Source organism: Poecilia formosa, unplaced genomic scaffold, assembly GCF_000485575.1.
Source record: "Poecilia formosa unplaced genomic scaffold, Poecilia_formosa-5.1.2 Scaffold90, whole genome shotgun sequence".
Taxonomy (NCBI): Eukaryota; Metazoa; Chordata; class Actinopteri; order Cyprinodontiformes; family Poeciliidae; genus Poecilia; species Poecilia formosa.
The window spans coordinates 364,680-384,811 of NW_006800029.1; the positions used below are offsets into that span (position 1 = coordinate 364,680).

General features: G+C 38.3%; 2 protein-coding genes across 3 annotated transcripts in view; both read right to left on the reverse strand.

The window, feature by feature from the left end:
- Nucleotides 1-270: 270 nt before the first annotated feature.
- Nucleotides 271-5,875, reverse strand: asb14b (ankyrin repeat and SOCS box containing 14b). 2 transcript variants are annotated; one of them, XM_016674131.1, is made up of 10 exons: nt 5,123-5,875; nt 4,491-4,652; nt 3,570-3,622; nt 3,338-3,469; nt 3,089-3,247; nt 2,753-2,998; nt 2,316-2,484; nt 1,693-2,227; nt 1,447-1,600; nt 271-1,328 (listed from the first exon to the last, which is right to left on the reverse strand). In XM_016674131.1, exons 1-10 carry the CDS (start codon nt 5,191-5,193, stop codon nt 1,153-1,155), a joined length of 1,857 nt encoding a protein of 618 aa, XP_016529617.1. In that variant the 5' UTR covers nt 5,194-5,875; the 3' UTR covers nt 271-1,152. The 2 variants fall into 2 exon arrangements, with proteins under 2 accessions (XP_016529617.1, XP_007557683.1); XM_007557621.2 differs by having other exon boundaries at nt 272-1,328; nt 4,491-4,615; nt 5,123-5,173.
- A 90-nt stretch (nt 5,876-5,965) lies between these two features.
- The window catches only part of dnah12 (dynein, axonemal, heavy chain 12), a 29,432-nt gene continuing 15,265 nt past the window's right edge, over nt 5,966-20,132 (reverse strand). The window contains exons 41-73 of the mRNA XM_007557706.2: nt 19,516-19,812; nt 19,154-19,332; nt 18,772-18,964; nt 18,345-18,506; nt 18,073-18,267; nt 17,693-17,826; nt 17,441-17,603; nt 17,253-17,333; nt 16,557-16,733; nt 16,325-16,456; nt 16,151-16,240; nt 15,917-16,057; nt 15,579-15,820; nt 15,351-15,498; nt 15,102-15,247; nt 14,761-14,975; nt 14,483-14,675; nt 13,421-13,613; nt 13,156-13,328; nt 12,574-12,714; nt 12,287-12,445; nt 11,878-12,173; nt 11,544-11,797; nt 10,255-10,395; nt 10,037-10,174; nt 9,721-9,954; nt 9,446-9,634; nt 8,519-8,622; nt 8,230-8,434; nt 7,995-8,132; nt 7,816-7,907; nt 6,958-7,025; nt 5,966-6,255 (exon numbers count right to left, since the gene is read on the reverse strand). Of these exons, the coding sequence (XP_007557768.2) occupies nt 6,062-6,255; nt 6,958-7,025; nt 7,816-7,907; nt 7,995-8,132; nt 8,230-8,434; nt 8,519-8,622; nt 9,446-9,634; nt 9,721-9,954; nt 10,037-10,174; nt 10,255-10,395; nt 11,544-11,797; nt 11,878-12,173; nt 12,287-12,445; nt 12,574-12,714; nt 13,156-13,328; nt 13,421-13,613; nt 14,483-14,675; nt 14,761-14,975; nt 15,102-15,247; nt 15,351-15,498; nt 15,579-15,820; nt 15,917-16,057; nt 16,151-16,240; nt 16,325-16,456; nt 16,557-16,733; nt 17,253-17,333; nt 17,441-17,603; nt 17,693-17,826; nt 18,073-18,267; nt 18,345-18,506; nt 18,772-18,964; nt 19,154-19,332; nt 19,516-19,812 (5,607 nt within the window). The 3' untranslated portion in view covers nt 5,966-6,061. The remainder of the gene's footprint in view (nt 6,256-6,957; nt 7,026-7,815; nt 7,908-7,994; nt 8,133-8,229; nt 8,435-8,518; nt 8,623-9,445; nt 9,635-9,720; nt 9,955-10,036; nt 10,175-10,254; nt 10,396-11,543; nt 11,798-11,877; nt 12,174-12,286; nt 12,446-12,573; nt 12,715-13,155; nt 13,329-13,420; nt 13,614-14,482; nt 14,676-14,760; nt 14,976-15,101; nt 15,248-15,350; nt 15,499-15,578; nt 15,821-15,916; nt 16,058-16,150; nt 16,241-16,324; nt 16,457-16,556; nt 16,734-17,252; nt 17,334-17,440; nt 17,604-17,692; nt 17,827-18,072; nt 18,268-18,344; nt 18,507-18,771; nt 18,965-19,153; nt 19,333-19,515; nt 19,813-20,132) is intronic.

Here is a 20,132-nt window from a genome sequence, read left to right on the forward strand (position 1 = left end):
CAAAACGTTGCCGTCACTGTTTACATGCCAGAAAATCCACACCCCCTAACGGCCAGAGGGGGTAGTGCAAGAAGGAATGTTTTGAGAAGCATGAGTGAACGGATGTGAAAGTGAAAATAGTTTTCACGATTTACAAAACTCATTTCTAACATTGGATGCCACAAAATGCTCCACAGTCAATATATTTATAAATTCCTGTTTCCAAGCAATTATTATCCATTGTAATAATGTTTTCCAGTTCTCTGGGTCAATCTTTCTCTTGTTTTTAAACACTTATGATGAGTCCCATGTCCTTTCCGTCGGCCTTTAATTCAGTCAACGATTAAAATGGACATCACCACTTCTCATTATACATTCACTGCAAGTTGTAATTTTTAAATGATTGTTGAAGACCAAAAAAATGATATGCTGCTTTTTACATGTACTTTAATTTTCCAGCCTTGTTAAGAACAAAACAAAACAAAACAAAACAAAATACACTTGCATGCATCAAACTACACATTCCAACGGGTGTTCTTGAAATGTAATTTAAAAAATACGTTATTTGTGTTAACTTAAATGAAAAAGAAAAAAAAAAAAACAATAACATGAACAGGGAGCACATCAAGCTAGTGATCGTTTGGTTTATTGTGCCATTAAAAATACGCCTGTTTAAAATGTGTAAAAACAGCTCCTCCCCTTTTTTCAGGGCAGTTCTTATTAGACCTCTGCATACTAAAATTTAAATAAACAAATAAATGAATAAATGAATAAATAAATAAAACAACAGAGGTACCTTATGACACAGACAAGTATTTTTTCGCATAAAAAACAGAAGAAATATGGGAAATGTGAATTACCCTTAAAGCCTACCTGTAAATACCAACTTAGGAGGTGCACAAAACCTTTAAATTTATTCCACAAATGTAGTTCTTCCTTCCACCACAGAGTAGTGCTATAAAAGCAGATGTATGCAATGTAGGCACATAGTATTGTGCCTGCATTGATCTTTTTTTGTCCTTAGGAAACCTCAGCAAAAACAACGTTGATGAAAAGGAATGAATCACTCTACAAGATATTAGTCATAAAATCTAATTATGGTAAAGTAGCAGAAATGTTAACAGGAACTTATCAGACATGCTGATATCAGTAACATCTTAGACGTTGTATTCTTCAGAGGTTAACCATACTCCCCCTACTGTAAACATCAAACTCCTTAAAACGTAGATAGTCTTTCAGTCTGGGAGGAAGAGGAAGGAAGTTGACAAAAACTGGGGCTCTCAAGCGCAGACGGCTGAGGTGCTCCCTTATCCTCAACCGACACAGGTGCTTCAGGCTCCGCGTGTTTCCTGTCAGTCAAAAAGAAAATAAACAAAAGCAGTGAGTACACTTTAGGGTACATCATTTCTGACAAGTTAAAGAAAAAAAGAAAGGTAACCCATCCATCATAGATAGAAAAGTTCTCACTTTGAATATGACATATTTCTGGCCATTGCTTCTGTTGCTGCAATGTCTCTTTCAGTTTAGGGCAGAATGAGACATGGTCAGTGTAGTCCAGCATGATGCGCACAACCTGACCAGACAAGGGCTTCAACCATGACACTGTTATAACCTCACAGAACTGTGAAGGGTCAAAAAGGCATTGGATACTTAAATGTCAATCTGAAAAAGCTGTCTCCTTTTACCAATCTTACTTTCATGCAAGTGTCTCACCACCATGTCTTTGATGACTGAGGTTGTCCAAGGAGCGTAGTCATGAGAACTGTCCCCATATGGACAGTCAAAGCAGCGCATAACATCATAACCGTGGTTCAGAATCATCCTCAGCATGACTTCATCCTTCAAGGCATATTGCAGTGCTGAGGGGAAGTGAGTGGTGTTGACCCGGGAGTAGTAGTTGACATTTGCTCCGTATTTTAGCAAGGTGTTGATAAGTTCATAGTTGCCCTGTCTGAGGGCCACCTGCAGGCACTTGACAGGATCCTGGTTCACCATTGCTCCGGCCTCAAGCAGTAACCGGGCGCAATGAAGGTCGTTGTTGGACACCGCAAAAAAGAGGGCAGACCTGCGCTCATCGTCGTAACTGCGGCGCACCCTTGGGTGCAACATAAAGTTTGGGTCGAAGCCAGATTTAAGCAGAATTTCTAAACACTGGACATGTCCTCCAGCAGCAGCAGAATGAAGTGGACTCATTCCACTTTCTTTGATAGCCTGTAGGTTGGTGACTGGGATGAGGATTTCCAGTGCCCTGTTAGAGTCAATATCTAGTGTTAATATTGAATATTAGTTGGAAACTTGTCTGGAAAATGAGAAAGTGAATTTTTGATATTCCTTACAGTCTGTGTCCATGATATGCCACGCGATGAATTGGCAGGTGCCCACTGTAAAGAGGAAGGTTGGGATCTGCCCCATGGTCCAGGAGCAAGGAGATGATATCGGGGTTTCCTGAAGCTGCTGCATCAAATAACACAGTACCAGACTCCGACTCTGACCTCACACGGGCTCCTGAAATATAATATAGGCGCCATAAAGACACACATTGAAAAGGTAATTTGTGGTTTTAGGGCTCTTATTATCTGCAGTCAAGAGAGGCAGAATGAGATTTTTTGGTGTTTGCAGGATAAATGTAACATAAGCATTTCTCACACATCTTGTCTGTGCAATTGATTGATATGTAATTTGACTTATGCATTTGTTTCTTTTACATTATCCAACCATTACCCTTCACAAGCTTTGCAGGAAGCCAAAAAGGAATATTCATCGTCTTATTTACCTTTTTCCAACAGGGTCTCCACCACATTCAGATGTCCGTTCTGTGCAGCCAACGCAAGTGGAGTTTTCGTTTTAACATCAAGTGCATTCGGATTGGCACCCGACTCCAACAGCAAGTACACAAAGTTCTCCAAACCCAAAAATGCAGACTCATGTAGAGCGGTCCTGTTTAGTGGTCCTGTTTGGTCTACATTGGCATTGTACCGAAGCAAAAGGGTGGCTAAGTCATACTGGTCATTTAGAATAGCTTTGAGTCAAAGAGAAGGGGAGGAAAAACAACAACAGTCAGAATATTAGGCCAACGCTAAGCATGGCAAAATGAGCTGATGTTTGATACCTGCCACCAATGGAGAGTCCTGCTCATCATTTTGAACATCTGGACTGCAGCCATTCTGTAACAGGAATGTGGCGTTCTGTCTCAGCCCATGAACGACAGCAAGAAACAGCGGTGTCTCACCCTTCAGAGTGCGACACTGAGCTGCTCCCGGGGGTGATGCTGGAAGAAAATACCCAGAAGTGAATCAACAAGGAAGACACACTGGAAAATATGGGTTTCTACAGTCAAATGTTTTAGCTGTGTTCTCACCTGAAAATACAATCTCTAGTATTCTTTTGTTATCCTGCACTGCAGCCTCATGCAGTGGGATCCATCCCCTCTCATCAACTCTAGACAGAGTCTCAGGTTGCTCTGCTAGTCTATCCAGTGCAATCTCATCCCCTAAATATGAAAATTCAGAACTTCTGGTGTTTCACGTTTCTCTGAATAAGATCTTAAAAAGTAAAAAAAAAAAAAAATAAATAAAAATAGATAAGCTTACCCTCCTTGATAGCTTTGAAAATCTCATCAGGGTCTGTGCTGGACTTCAGATCACTAGTGAATAAGTAATTGCAAACATACAAATGAGCATTTAAATTTAGATTCAGCTGGTAAAATAATTATTGTACATGTCAACATTTTCTCAGTAAATGTTTCAAATAAAATCCCCCCCAAAATTTGTGTTAAAAAGGGAAAATGCAATCAATAGTAAGTAAAAGGTGTTTCCTGTAGCATATTTTATTTTGGTGTAATTTTGATCCATGAACACAAGCTGCCCTCAAACCTTTAAAGTCCCAGGGGGCCTCTTCCCTACCTTTCATAAGTTTTCAATTGGATTTATGTTGTATGACTGAATGAACCGTTCTGCCATTTGCTCTCTTTCTCTAAAAACAGCCAACAATTTCCTCAGCTGTATTTTGGATCATTGTCTCATGTATTTATGTATTATTTATTTAGGCCATCTGTATTAAAAATAGTCCCTCCCAATTCTTTGTCTTTCTGAAGCACTGAGTAATCATTTGCTGTTGAACAGTTCTTCTGATTCTTTTTGTCTCACTTGTGAGAAATCTTTTAAGGAGTCCCATGTGGTTGTTGAGCTAAGGTGATTTTTTTTTCCTTCTCTCTTCCAGATCCCACATCAGGGCTTACCTTAACAAGGTCAAGAGGGTGTTGAGAGAGCTATTCAATCCATCACACATTTCCAGTGTTAATTAGAAACCTATTTGAAGGCCATTGATTAGGAATAAAGCCTATTGTCTATACCTGCTCATGTTTAAAGGCTCACAGAGGGAATAATTCAGCTATCTGGGGGTGAATTTCATCTCACTATATATTAAAAATATCTATTTACTGAGAAGAAAGTTGGCATGTACGGTATTTATTTTTCTCAATGTAGCTTAATCAAAACTTATGAGATTCTAACCTCGGATTCAACCCTTTGAGTTTTCTATACTGACTCAGACTCTGTTCAATTATGTATTGCGTCGCCTCATCCTCGTCCAGGTCATCCTCTGACTGATAAAAGTCATCTCCTGTTTCAGAGCTCATCTGATTGTCAGGGAAAAACAGTGTAGATAAAGGTGCTCTGAAGGAAACATCCAAAAAGCAAACAATAACTTGTGTATACATGTGACATTAACATTTGCAGTCCTGAGGAAACAATACATTCTAGTCAAGATAGAAATAGAAGTAGGCATACTTTTGGCTGCACCAAGTACCTTCAGGATATTTATAATAAATATTCCTTTGGAAGTTGTTGTACCAAACCCAATAACTGTTCAAGCAGATGTCCAGATAATAAACAGTATCTATGTTTCATAAAGCTCAAAGCAAAAGCATGAAGATTTACAACATATATTTGAATTGAGATAACATTTGTTACACGGCAATCTCAAAGTAACAGAAGAAGTGTCGGGAAAAACACCAAAAGTGAAATCAAATTCCTACATCAGAGCACAGAAATGTAAAATGACAAAAATACTTCTCACAAGGTTAGAGACCCATAGCATTGACAACTTAATTTAACCAGGTAAAATGTTCCTGTTCAGTGTTTACCTCAAGCAAAACGGTTGTTCTCCCCTGGTAGTTTTCACACTAGTAGCCAGTGGGGTCCTGAGTGCACACATATACTGCAGCTATTTATAGCTCCCTCCCACCATAAATATCAGATCACAGGGTTTTTACAAACAGCACCCCACTCTGACCCACTTAACACTGTAAACAGCTGACCAGTTTAAAGATATCTTCAAATGTTGCTTACCTTATGTCTTCGTCAGTAACAAAAATGAAGTCCTTGATAACAAAAACAATAAGATATTGACCTTTCAAACGCCACATAGATTGATTTGAAACCATAGTTTTTAAGTGTGTGTGCATTACCGACATTTGAGCTTACATACCTATGGTGTGTGTAACTTAACAGACCTAATCATCAGACAATAAGTAATTATTTATTTTTTTCTGGAAGAGCGCAGGTTTTACAACCTTGTGTTTCTAGCAAAACTTGTTTCGCAACATTAAAACTCCATGACTGTGATTTTCATTCAGTACATGTCTTTAACTACACAAAGCAATTAAAAGCTTTCCATTGCAAAACTCAGTGGGAATATTGAAATATTTTGCCACTTTTGAGTGTCACATCATGTGAGTACTTATGACCTAATTCCTAAAATTATCATGCAAAGGAGAACTTTGGTGAAAAAATACAGCCCATGCAAAGATCAAATTGAAGCATTCATGATGTTTACATTAATTGAAAAATAATATTGTAGACTATTTTTTTTGGGTGGTGGGGGGGGGGAGTTAACATCAATTCCAACTTTCTGTTTTTTTGTATTATAGTAACTACTCAGAAAAAAAAAGTCCTACCAAACAGTATCTCGTGCTCCATAACATACATACTTGGCAATTTGTCAAATGCAGGAATTATATTTATTTTCATACACCAAAAACTATTATGCAGTAGTTAAATCTCCAGCAAAATGTAATCTGCCCTCAGTCGTCAAGCTGGCAAAGCATGGCCACACCACGTTTAATCCAGTGCTGCGGGCGCTTGTTTGTGGGCAACATCATTGAAATGACAAAATTGGTGGAGTGTCCAGTGGTAGAGAGAGTCCCCTTCCTCTCACTGGTCTTATAAAGAGGGCAAACATACAGTAGGTCAGGTACAGTGGTGCTGCCCTTTTCAGCTGTGTCAGAGAGAGAAGTACACAAAGTAATGAACAAGCAAATAAAAAAGGCAAGGACAAAGATAAGGAAACAATTCAAATAAAAAATAGAATGACAAAACAAAATTGGAATTGTAAAAATAACTTAACAAGGTATCCATACCCCTTGAATATTTTCATGTTTTAACTTGTTACAACCGTCGTTCATTTTATGTAATAGACAAACAAAAGCTCATACGTGGTTTTGAAAAGTTATTTTACAACTGAAAATTTGTGTTTTAAAGGTTTTTTAAAAATGTGAGTGTTTTGCAAATAATGGTCAAAAATACCACTCTATAGATGTATGAAGCTTGTGTGAAGCTTGTTCCAAAAATTATAGATTCCAAAAAAATTGGATATTAAGTTACAAAGAAAAGTTTAATAACAAAGCCTTAACTCAGTGGGGTGTCATCACATCTATGAAGTGTAAAGAAAATTAAATCTTTTAATTTAAAATTCAAGTGTCATTTACCTTCCACATGACCATAACACATTACTTGATATTGGTCTATCACATAAAATCTCAATAAAATACAGTCAAATTTTGGGTTTCAACATTACAAAATCTGAGGAAGATCAAGGGCTATAAATACCTTTGCAAAGACATAATTTAAAACATAAATTACATTTAACACAAGTTTAGAATGCTGGGACTTGTGATGGGTACAGCAAGGCCAGACTTACTGGGTTGTATCCAAATGATGGGCATAGAGTCAAACAGTATTTTGGGGTACTGCTCAGCCAGGACTCCACTGATGACAGAAAGATGAACAAAAGTATGATGGAAAGATGTTTTTTCTGTATAAACTAAACACGCCACAATACTCCAAGTTCCCAGAAAATACATTTATAAGTTTGATGCAGTGAAAAATGTCACTCTGTAGTCCAAGCAAGGCCTTGGTTTTAAGCTACTCATTGTGATGTGGTTTGCAAATCATGTTATACAAAGACCCCAAGTGTACTTGAGACTCCACAGGAAAAGATGTAGAAGGTTCCCTTCAGTCTGCTCATCAGCCTCATGCTGAGATGGATAATGAGGTCATCTACTTGCGCTCGTTTAAGTGGTCGTGGTGGCTCTGTGACTTTCAGAAACTGCTAAGCTACTTTATACTGAGAGAAAAAGCATGATGCGTGTCTCCTGCTCACTGGATCATTAATGATCTGAAAAATAGATCCTCTTCTAATTTTGGAAAGCTGCCATTATAATGTGGTGGTTTTAACACAAGACTTGAAATAGCTTTCTCTCTGTCAACTTTTATGTTCACTCTGCATGCATAAATATTCCGTGCAGCCAATCCTTACATCCTGTCGATATTTTCTGAAGAGTTTGAGTTCAGAGAAGAGCAGGGCCATTTGTCAGAATTATGTTGTTGAAGACATTGTGCTTGTGATCAACGTCTTGGCAAAAACTATAAAAAACGCCACAGGTGACAAAACTGACATTGTTTTAAATTCATTCCATATATATTTGTACTGTATATTTGTTTTGACATTTTTTGGTACACAACTTGTCCTACTTTGAAACCAGCTAATTGCATCTACCTGTCTCTGTCCCATCGAGCTCCATCGACAAACAATCCATGAACGTAGACACCATCGGCGGGTGCCGTCTCTGAAGTATCGAACGAGAGAACCTGGAGTATAAAAACCAAAGAAGTCCCTGTTTTAGAGCAAACAGACTGAATATTTGACATGTGAAGTCACAGGGGGGTGTTTTATACCTCAAAATCAAACCCTAAAAGATCAATGGGGATGTGGTATTTCCTGGCGTAGTTTTGCATTGCCCCAGTTAGGAAGGCCTGGGTAAAGAAGAAGCCAGATATCCAGAACACACTGGGCTTTTGGGTTTCATACCAAGTCTACAGGCAGACAAAGTAAAAGTGAAAATAGAATAAAAATGTAAAAAACCTCATAGTTCACTTTTTGCATGAATAAAATTCTTGTAGGATTTTTCACCTGTAAAAACTTAAGCCTAGAAAGAAAGTCATTGATGTAACTGCCCAGGGGCTTCAGGCTTGGGTAAGAACGGTTTGCCCATTTCTCTGGGACCTTGCCAACAATCAAACTGCCTGCAATAGCCTCCAGGTCTGCATCCATCACCACTAAGCCCTTAATAGCTTTCAACAGGTTCTGTAGACTCACACGGATGGTACTGCACAACCTAAGAAAGCGAATCAGGAGTTTTAAATTACATAGACTAATTGGAGATTTTAGCTGAGCAATAACCATCGTTCATTGTTCGTACGTGTTATAGCGCTCCATCTCTTGGACAAGGACTGTGTTCATACTCTCTTCATAGCGGACAGGGAACTTCAGGAGAGCTGCTTCTGTGTCAAAATTATTCGGAAGCTGGAAAAAAGAGCAAATGTATGGACTGAATTAGAGATTGTCTCCCTAATTAAAAAAAACTGAATATACTTTTAATAAGCTGCCAGCTATTTTTAAAAAGTGACTTAAGTCTGTACTAAGCTAAACAAGAATGTCCTCATATGTTTCAGTTCGGTGAAATAAATTTTCATCTCTTATTTACAAAAGTCACTGGTTAGCAGAAAAATAAACCAAAACTAGAAAAATCTACGAGGCAGAGATAAATGCCAGCACTTTGTGCAATGATTTTAAATTCATTTATAAATATCACAACTGCATTCAATAAAAAAAACAAACATCTTATGTATTTGCTAAAAATGTTGTCTTCTACTACATTTGATTAGACTTATTTTTTAAGAGCAAACATATATAACCATGTCCACTACTAGTTAATATGTGTTTCCATAATTCAGATACAGAAATGAAAAAAGAAAATGTTATAACTGTGGATGGTTGCTATTATCAACAATAAAATCTCATCTAATCATGGTTTTGAGATATGCAATAAATGTTGTTAGGAGAAACTAAATAGTTCATTTAGTAACAACTAACAAAACACTTCATAACTGATCCTTTTAACTTTGAAATGGCCAACGCCAAGTTATGGCATTGGCATCAAGGTCAGTCTGGGGCCTTCCTTCCACTAAATTACATTAATAATACATAATTACATTGAAGAATAAATTAATAGGTTTCATTTATTTTTGCAGTTGTTGACATTTTTATGTGCAGAAGTTGGAAGGAATAAATAACACATGTTAATAACACACTGATGAGTGAAAGATGAGTTTGAATTGGTTCATACCTGGGTGAGGATGTCATTGGCTATATCAAACAGGGTGTTATCCCCCCCAGAGCTGCTCCCTCCCTTCTCCCCTCCACCCTGAGTGAGTAGCAGTGAATCAAACAACAGCTTTGTCTGCTGCAAATCTTTGGAAATGTCTACGTTTTCATGCATCCCAAACACCTCTGGATTTTGACTGAATGGAAGATTCTGAAACACAAAGTTAATGTTACTCATACAGTTTAGGGGAAACGGGGGGAAAAAAAAACATTTACCCACATGAAGAATATGTCTACCTTGATAAAGAGAACATAATCATCATAGCTTGATTTGGGTGGAGCAAAGTATTCACCACTGGGTGAGAAAGAGTAGCGAAAAGTCTCAATAATGTCTTTGTTGTAGAAATCAGCCAAGATTGTCAGCAAGAGCCGCCGGTCCCAGTCATCTGTCACACGGCCACCGTAGTTACACTCTCCGGTCAGATATGTTATGGCCTCCAAGGGCACCTCCTCATACTCATTTATAAATAGCTGCAGAGGTAGGAAGTGAAAGTGAAAGATGTTTTGAATTTGTGATGATAAAATCTCCACAGCCATTCCTGAGTAAAAATACCTGGAGTTGTCTGATGCTTATCCGGAGGTCAGACTCATTGAAGCCATAGGGAATATTCCAACCCAGTGGGCCAAACTTTTTCCTCTCCTGAACAAGTGCATGGAAGAAGCACAATCCAAACAGAAGCTTTTCCCAAATCTAGTGAAGGAATCCACAAGTTATAAGAGGCCCTCCGTGCAACAGATGAATTTTAATTAATAGATCCCAGACTAACTCACCAACTCCTTGTCAGGGCAGTTATTGAAGAAGTTTGGGTCAGAAATAGGGTCAGACAAGTAAGACTGCAGGAGGTTGAGACGGAGTCCAGTAGGGGGCTCATTGGTCATTTTCACCCCATTCTGAAGGATAGTCACTGGAAACTGATTTCAAATATACACACTTGGTAATTATGGCTTGATCTTTTTCCACTAGAAGATGTAATCAGATATAACAGTTTGCCCTAACTGTTTGAAATTACTTACTTATGTATCAAGCCTTGCAAGAGTATTCACACCCCCCAATTGCTTTCAGATTTTGCCAAGTTATGCCAACCACAAACTTTATTGTGCTTTATTAAATGTTTTTGTGGCAAGTCAACACAAACAAGTGCATAACTGTGAAATGGAGGAGTTTGTCTGATTTGGCCTGGACTTTGACTGGGCCATTGTAACACATTGACATCCTTTGATGTAAACCTTTCTATTGCAGCTCTAGCTGTATGTTTAGGATTTCTGTCTTGCTGGTGAACCTCTGACTCAGTGTCAAGTCTTTAGAAGTGTCTTTCAGGTTTTCAAAGAGGACCTGCCTTTATTCAGCTCCTTAGTATTTGAGCCCATCTTCCACATTTTTACAGACCCTTAATGGTCTGTGGCAAACTGTTAACAAAGTAATATGTGTCTTTCTTTAAATAATGACTAATAATGACTCCAGTCGAGTAAGCAGATTTTCCCACCATTGCCACAGGTCCTCCAGATTTGCCATATAGCTCTCAGTTGCTTTACTGATTTTTTCTCTCATTGCCCAGCCTGTCAGCTATGTCTATAGCCATGTCTTGGTTAGGTTGCGGTTGTTCCATACTCTCTGTTTTTAGACAATGGATTAAAAACGATTTAATCCATACAACAATATTGATATATGGATTATACATACATCAATACAATATAAAATGTATGTTTATTGAACATGTTGGTTTATCGAACATTTTAATAAACCAACATTTTATTAAAATGTTCAACAACCAAGTTTAGAACCAACCTCTGAGGCCTTCATAGAAAAACATTTGTTTATAATGAGATTAAATTACACACAGGTGGACTTTTTGTAGTAACTAGGTGACTTCAAATACAATGGAGTTTATTATGTCATTTTAGAGTAAATGGGCTGAATAAACACCACATTGAAAACCATGCGTTCTTTTCAGTTCTACTTCACATCAATCCACCACTTTCTAAATCCTCAAAAACGCATTGAAGTGTGCAGAACTTCGAGGGTTCACAAGACGTTGTGCATGTATTGAGTGAACCTGTACCTTAGGTGATGGGTAGCTTGTGAGCCAGAGGCGGAAGTCTTGGTGGCATGTCGCAGGGCTGAAGTTCTCGCAGATTTTTTCTAAGCTTGTCATCCAAGAAACGGCCAAGTGGCAGTTCTGCAAACACACCCATGATCCCTCCTCCATGGCTGCTGATATCATTTTAGAAGCAATAGGACCCTGGCCTTGACCCAGAGAGATAGACTGGAACTTGTTGCCGCTCATTTTCTTGTCATTGGCAAACTTTAACAAGCCTACAGGAGGACATTGTTACTTTTAATGAGATGTGCTTAAAAGCTTTTTGAAAATCTATCTTTTGTACTGACAAACTCACTAGCCATTGGGTCAGCTCCTGGAGAAAGCACAAACACAAGTGGGATGGTGGCGTTGGAGTCCAGATAGCTCTTACCCAAGTCAAAGGGAGGAGGCTGGACAAACTTCTTCCCCAGATTGGAAGATACATATTTGACCATACCTGGCTCCATCTTGTCAGGTCTGAGACATCGAATAACAATCATTTTCTGCAGGGTACTGAGTTGGTCACACCAAGGTGCAGGCAGAGGAACACTGAAGGGCTCCTTGCTCTCATGAATAGGCTTAAAGTCACCTGGATTATTGATGAAAGCCTCTCTGTGCAATTAACAACAAACAAATTCATTATTTGCAAGAAAGACCATAAAAAATAGGTATATATAGAAACAACAGCCACCAATGTATTTGGTTGAATGATTACTACTTTTTACTTTATGCCTTGTAACCCATGCAGTTCGTTAGCTCTGCAGATTTCATCCCAGTTTTTTTCCTGCAGCCAGCTGGAATCTGGGTTAGGAACAGTGTTCTGCAGACCTACTCCTCCGGTCAACAAGAACATGAATTCTGAATGTTCAAGTTCCCCCTTTGCTCTGAGAAAGTATTTATAATAGGAGTAAAGGTGACACAAATATACAATACATAATTTTGATCTTTCTTCATTGTCTCTTATAAAAACAAAACAAAAAGTGAATAAAACATTGTTTTGTTTTTTACTTACAGAAGTAAATTGCAGCAGAGGAGAAAGGAGAAGAGGAGTTTGTCCTTCTCAAAGAGAGATCGGCAGATGTTGCAGTACAGGTTGAAGGTGAAGTGATCAATTAAATAATGAAGTCTTCTGTCCAGAATCTTGGACTTGTTGCTAATCAGTAAAAACAAAATATAGCTAAGTTCAGATGGAGAACAGTCCTCGTCTTTCTCAAAGAATATTTAACCACAGCATTTTTTTTTCTCTAAATGTAGAAACCAAGTCTTTAAAATTCCAGTAACTAGCTTTAGTTTTAATGAAAGACGTTTATTTGTTTCTGTAGGTGTTAAAATGGTACAAAATCGATTATTTATGTATGTAATTTATGTGTGGTTAACTGATTAGGCACAATGTGTGTGGTATTTCAGTTAAACATTTCAATTAAAATATTTAAAATAATGACAAAATAAAAGCACTCTGGATGAAGAACAAAAATAGTTCACAATCTTATTCTAGTTAACCAAGCTTGTGTATTTATTTTCTTTGTCAAATAAGTATTCTCAGATTATGTCATGTGCAATGAGCAACAGTTAATATGTAACGTTTATAACTCACCTGTCTTGTATGGAGTTGATGTAGAGGTTCACAAACCAGTTTAGAGAATATTGATACATAGGGTCTATGTTGGTCAAATCAGCGATACTGAAGAACAGGATAGATGAGTGCTTGGCAATAGGTCTGTAACCTTCTCTAGACTCTGCGATCTTGATTTCAGTTTTCTCTGCAATCTTGGAAATGAATACAACGAAGGGGACATTAGGGACTTTACAGACTCATTAAATCATCCTTCCTAATTTGATTTGTTTTGTATATTTTATACCAGTTGTTTCTTTGTAATCTCGTTGGACATGATCTTTGCAGAGTCGAGAATCTGAATAGCACTCTCATCCTCCAAGATATTCCCCTCTGAAGACTGTAGCGTTTCCAGGATTTTGTCTTCAATTTCCTTTAAGTGTCTCTTATTGTCAGCTGACTGCAGAATCAGTGCGTTTCTCTCCTCTTCCAGCTCTGGCCTGTAGCACACAAGAAAGATTTGTGTTGCTACAAGCTAAATGGCTGTTTGCACAGAAATAGCTCAAGATTTTTCAAATAAGGTTTTGTTAATAAGGTGTAAGCAAGTGATATCTTACCCAAAGCATGTAGCTCTAATTGAGACTTCATTTAGCATAATAATTAGGAAGGTGGACCAAGACCAAAAGCCGACTTTTACCATCTTAAATGACTGCAGCTCCAAAAGCATGATCAAATCAACAAACAGTATTTTGTAACTCTTCAAATCATTGTCGTAACTATTACACAGAAGCTAATTATTATTTAGGTTGGAGGCGGAACTTCACAAATGATCTTCCTTTGTGAAATATATACCTACCACAAAACAAAAAATAAATCTGGTGAGATTATGACTGCTAATAGAAGCAAAGCGAAGTCAAAATCCAAACTATACTAGCAGTTTAAGATGTGGATATTTTATTGATATTTTCACTGCCTTTCTCTTTTTATCAGGTAGTTACTTTGACTAAAAATAAATACATCACATTTTTTGTTCTCTGTATGTGTTTCACACAGAACATCACTGGTGGCAACCAGACTCCTTCCTCAATTTTCTGAGAAAATAATAAGAATCACCTTCTGTGTGAAGAATCACACAATGTAAACAATGATGGGTTAAAAAGTCATAAAAGGGTGTTTTCATAAACCAATTAGACAATTTTAAGATGATAACAGTCTGCTTTGGTCTCTGGTTCTCTTGGATTAGCTGTTAGCTCCAGCTTCTGGTACCAACTTATCTGGATTTAGAGTACGATTTAGAAAACCTCAAACATCCTGCATTTTCCTTTTGACATAGTCCAGTGGTGTAAAAATAGTAAGCATTTAACCCTACCTCTCCTTAGCAACTACAATCCCCAGCAACTGGTCCTCCAGTCCCTCTGGTGTGATCATGAAGTTGAGTAGAGACACTTTGGTAGACAGTTCAGGCAGGTAGTGCGGGTTCCTCAGCTTTGTGGTGATGTAGAAACGGAAATCCTCTGAATACTCGATCACAGTCTCACCAAGCCTGATGCAATTTACGCCACCTATGTAAAATCAAGACGTTTGTAAACTGAGAAATGTATTTTGTAATTTTAAATCACATATGGTTGTCATTAAGACTCACGCCACCTTGTTTGAAGATTTGTTTGAGCAGCAGTGGTTCCAGAGAAGGGTCTAGCTCTTCTCCTACATTTTCCAGCAGTAAGGGCGTCCCAAACTGAATGCAGTTTTCTAAGGTTCTTATGTAGTCCGCGTCTGTTAACTTGATTACACTCAAGTTATTGTCCTTCTCTGAATTCTTCACCCACCTGTTGGCTTGACCCTGCGGGTCAATCATTAAAGGCCTACAAGAAAATCAGATGAACACTATGTTTACATTTAATCAGAAGCAATATTTCTTTACAACTACTTTTAAGTAAAAATGAAAAAAAAAAATCTTTCAGCAGTAGATCAGAGAAACAAAGACATACCATCTGCGTGAATTACTGACAATGACACCATTATCAATAGAGAAAGAGTCACTGGGAAGGCCTGCAATGTTCCAAGCTCTGATTTTTATGGGATCTCCCAGAGTTTTACTGAGAGAAAAGTCATCTGATGATGGAATATTCTTAGACTGGACACATGTAATTAGGAAAAAAAAGAAAAACAAGAAATAATAAGCAACTAAAATATATGAGTTATAAAAGTGCAATAATAAAGGAACAAGGGGCAATTACTTGACAAAGAGAGGTCCATGTCTTGGTGCAGTTCTGTCTAAATCCAGAAGTAAAAGCCCCCAAGTAGGCAATGACACCAGCGGAAATAAGAACATCTCCAGTGAGGTTGTCATACGTGTTCTGCAGGTCATCTGCAGCTTTTGACCATCTAAGGGATCAACACATCACAAAATAAATCAACTGAGTGCATTCATGACAACTGGAGCAAACGTGCAACATCACAGTGACCTGGTCTTCTCTCCACCAAGACCTCCAATGAGTTTTTCAGCCCGTTCCAGCTTCTTGGCACACAAATCCACCTGGTATTCAAGCTGAGCTTTCTCCTCTGTTTTTTCTTCGAAGGTCTTTTGAAGTGATGCCAGGCGGTCCTCGACCTCCTTCAACTCAGATCTCTTCTGGTCTAGAAGAGCGACGGTGACAGCCAGGGACTCCTGAGCCTCTGCAAGACTCTGCTTCTTTGGAGCAACAACCTAAAATCAAAGAAAGAATTGTTAAGACTTATATAAAAGATAGAAACTTGCACGCAAGCATTTAGAAAAGGTAATGAAGGATCAAAATCTCTGCACCTTTGCCACTCTGTCATAAACCTCTATTGCTTTGATCCACTTGCAGAGGCCTTCTGCAGCAGACGAGGCTTTAGCCACTTTGCTGGGGTCAAAGTCGGGATTCGTCATGTACTCGCTTCGAATTTTTTGCATCACAGCAACCTGTAATCCAGCAGTCAGTAGGTTAGTTAAAGAGAACATTCATTTTTGAGACATTATTTTTGTAAATAATTGCTGTAATTTTATGACACTTACTGGAATGTTATCCTTATCATACTCTTTGAGATCTCGTAAAAAGTTCATGTCACCAAGTAGTTTCTTGCTTGGACCCCAGAAATCAAGAACCTAGGTCACAAAAACCATAAGATTGTACAATACGTAATTGATAATCAGGACAGTTTGAAAGTCCTTCTTAATACTTTGTGTCACCTTTTTTCCAGTCCCAGCTGGATCAGCTATCCTATCTGGTTTTATGTCCTTCATCACGCATACAGCTGACATCACCAGCTTCACTCCCGATGGGGGATTTTTCATTGACTTCACAATAGTGACATCAGCGGGCTGGAGTAAGACAGACAGCTTCAAGTGTTCTGCTCTCTGAATCGCAAAGATTTAAATGTGAAAGTTAGTTTTAAAATAAGTGCAAGTGAAGAGCACCGACCTTTAATGTGTCCAGGGCAGCGACAGCAGCTTCCAGAGCAGGGACGGCTTCAGCCAGTTCACTTTCACACTCATTTTTAAGAGCCTGAGCCTCGTTAGCTTTTATAGTTGCTGCCTCTTCATCAACTCGCACAACTTTACTTATGGCTTCTACTTCAACCGATTCTTCTTCTATCACCTGTTAAATCCCATGTAAGGTTCATATTTACATTCACACACAGAATCTTTCCAAGTTTTCAAACCACATTTCAAGGCAAGTGTCAGGATCTTGTGTTCTTAAGTTGTTTTGTAGTTTGATTTGATTCTAGTTTAATTATTTTGGGTTCTTATTTTGGTTGGATCTGTCTTGTTCCCGTTTTCCTTTAGTTTTCTTATTTCTACTTATTCTTGTCACTTTATTTTAATTGCATTTCTTCAGTCTACGTTATTCTTTAGTGTTAGATTTATTTCCTGCTCCCTAGTGTGCCTCCTTCTCTCTCCCTCACACCTGCAATTTTTTTTTTAGGTTTTCTTTGATTAGTAAAACAAGGTTAATTCTTTGGAGTTTATTGGTAATTAAATCACTTAAAATTGACAACAAATTCTTCTTCAAAGACCTGAATATTTAATAGGTTGTCATTGTTTTTCTCATGAATGCATAATACTCTAAACGACAATGTTGATGCTGAGATGTAATAAAGGTATGGCTGGTGGTTACCTTCATCATTTTGTTGTTCTCTATCTTTGCAACTTCAAGCTTGGGTTGTAGCTCCACCAACTCCTTTTTCATTTCAGCAACCTGCACAAAGAAAGCTAACCTGTCACCTTCAGACATGGTAGACATTTCAAAAAATGTCAGAAATGAGAGAGCAAAACAAACCTGATGAAAGGTATTTCTGCACATACCTGAGATTCAGCAAAGGCCAGTTTATCCAGGCCATTTGTGTACCTCTGTTTTGCCTTCATGACAGTGTCTTTCCGCTGAGTCAGGAGCTGATAGAAAGTTGCGATCAGCTCCAGGTAGGACGTGGGAGTCACATAATTAGTGCGCCCTAATTCAACTAGGAATCTAAAATGAAAAAAAAAAAAGCGTGACTACATTTTACATCTTAATTGAGTTCACTGATAAATACTATGTTTCATTTAACTGCGCATTACTGCTGTGAGAGTTGTTTGGCAGTGGTGTGAAAGGTTTTGCAGATGGGGACGACCTCAATCCTCTCATTGTCTGTCATCTCCAGAGAACCCAGGAAGCAATTGGCTACTCGCTCAAGAGCTTCTTCTGGCCATGGCTGTAAGGGTGCAACAAAGAACATGAAACATGTACCGGGATCTTATATGACATACAAGATCCCGGACATGAACAGACATGAACAAATTGTAAAGATAAAGTTCTTCTGTCCCTTTTTGTTAATCTCTTATCCAATTTTCACTTGCCTTTTTTCATGTCATACACATATTTATTTTTACAGCAAAGTGAGATTCAACATATTGTATGTATAATATAAAAAAACTGCCTCATGATAATTCCACAATACCTGATACCAGTCAATGGTGCAGCAGTTTATTAGAGATGGAAATTGCCGCAGACGATTTCGAAAGGCGATTCCAATAGGACTAAAGGCAACAACCACATGCAGGTTCTCTCTGCAGCATGAAATGAAAAAGGCAAATAGAGTCAAGGGGCTCAGCTCCAGATTTTTGTTGCCAGCCTGGGCAACCGGACGTATCGCCTGCAAGATCAGGAGAAAAGCGTTTTAAACATACCCTAAAAAAACTCCATTATTTTAGCATCAATACCTTTTTTTACCTCCATGATTTCTTGTTTCTCATCTACAGCAAACAGATTGGGAACTTCTCCTGTGTTCAGGACACTGTCCACATCTTCCAGAAAACCCTCATCCTTGATCTGGGCATCAGTCAGCAAGAACACCGTCTTCTGTCCTTTAACTCCAGCATTTTTCAGCAGCATCTACAATTTTCGGCATAGTATGTTTAAATATGTCATACAAAAAAAGCAAATGTTAAAACAACCGTCTAAGTGACACATACAGCTCCTTGTATTTGTCTTTTGGATTATTCATATTTTAGTTATATGTCACATAAGATCCCGGTACATTGAAACTTGTAGCTGTACAATGTCAAAATGAAAAAGGTATCCAAGTATAATATATGGTTTAACAAGGCACAGAATATATAGTGTGAGGTGGAAGTGTCTTCAAAACTAATAGTCAAACCTTGAGGTCGTCTCTCCACTCTGTCATGCCGTAACTCTTAGAGATCTCAGGCTGGAACAAGGTCATGTGTGCCATTGATGTGGCCAAGCGGGTAATGGACTGGCGGCCGCTGCCTCCGACTCCAGCAAGCAGAGCATTGCCTCCAGGCTGCTTTAGCACGCGGCTTACGCGGGACAAGTGCTCCAGTACATAGCTACATAAGGTGAAGTCTTTTATCAGGTAATCAATCATGTTACTTTACTAACATACAAAAAGCTTAATTTCTGAATTTACAGCATAGAGGTATAGTCTGCTGGTGTTGGATGTATTCTCATCCAAAATAAACTATTCATATAAAACTACATCACATTTTAAAACGCTGGGAGGAAAAAAAGCGATGTACCGGAAGATGACGAGGTTCATCCGATTCTTGTGCATCTGGTTGTATTCTTCGAGACACGCTTCTGCCACCACAGCAAACTCTTCTGTTGATGGCACCTCAGCATATAAGCGCTCGTCATCCTCCAGCTCAGGGTACATGTAATCGCCAAAAAGAAGATTCCTCATGTCTTCCTCTACCAGCTGTGAAGACAAACAACACAAATTTAGAGTTTTCTAAATACAGTGTAATCTGTCACTGATTACTATGCTTTCACATTTTAAATTGTAAGAAAAAAGCCGGAACACCTCTTCTGTTTCATACGCTGAATGTCTAACAAACTGAAATCTATAAAATAGACAAAAGAAAACTGAAGTTTGGCTTACTTTGCTGCCTTGTTTCAGGTGATCAAAGACCTGTTCAAAGGACTCTTTGAAGTGATCTTTGACGATTCTGTTCATCAGTTGGTAGAGCCATGCTCTGTCTTTGTCATCCACTAGACGATCGTAATAGACACGAAAGACTTCATGGACGAACAGGCGTATCATGGTATGTCTGCTTTCCAGAGACTCCTTTTTCAGCAACAGGCAGCCTTGAATGACCCGGGAGAAATCTCGTAGGTTGAAAGTGTAGTGAGACTTGGCTGGTGTCGGAAGAAGGTTTTCCATGGCTTGTTTATACACCTTTAAAATGTAAAAGAGAAGAGCATAAAAAAGACCAAGAAAAAAATCAGAGACAAATATAAACATAAAATTTAATCCCCCTATACATTACCACCATTTGTAAAGTAACAATTACAAACTTTGGTTTATTTCATTGAGCTGTGACAAATCAAAAGAACGTGGCATATAATAGTGCAACAGCATTTGTTTTCAGCCCAAATGAGTTTATCCTTTGTATCGCCTCTTTTTCTCAATGTTGAAAATTTGTGGGGTAAATTGAAAAACTGTTTGCATCATTATCTTTTTGCCTTACATCCATGTGCTACTTTGTGTTTGTCATA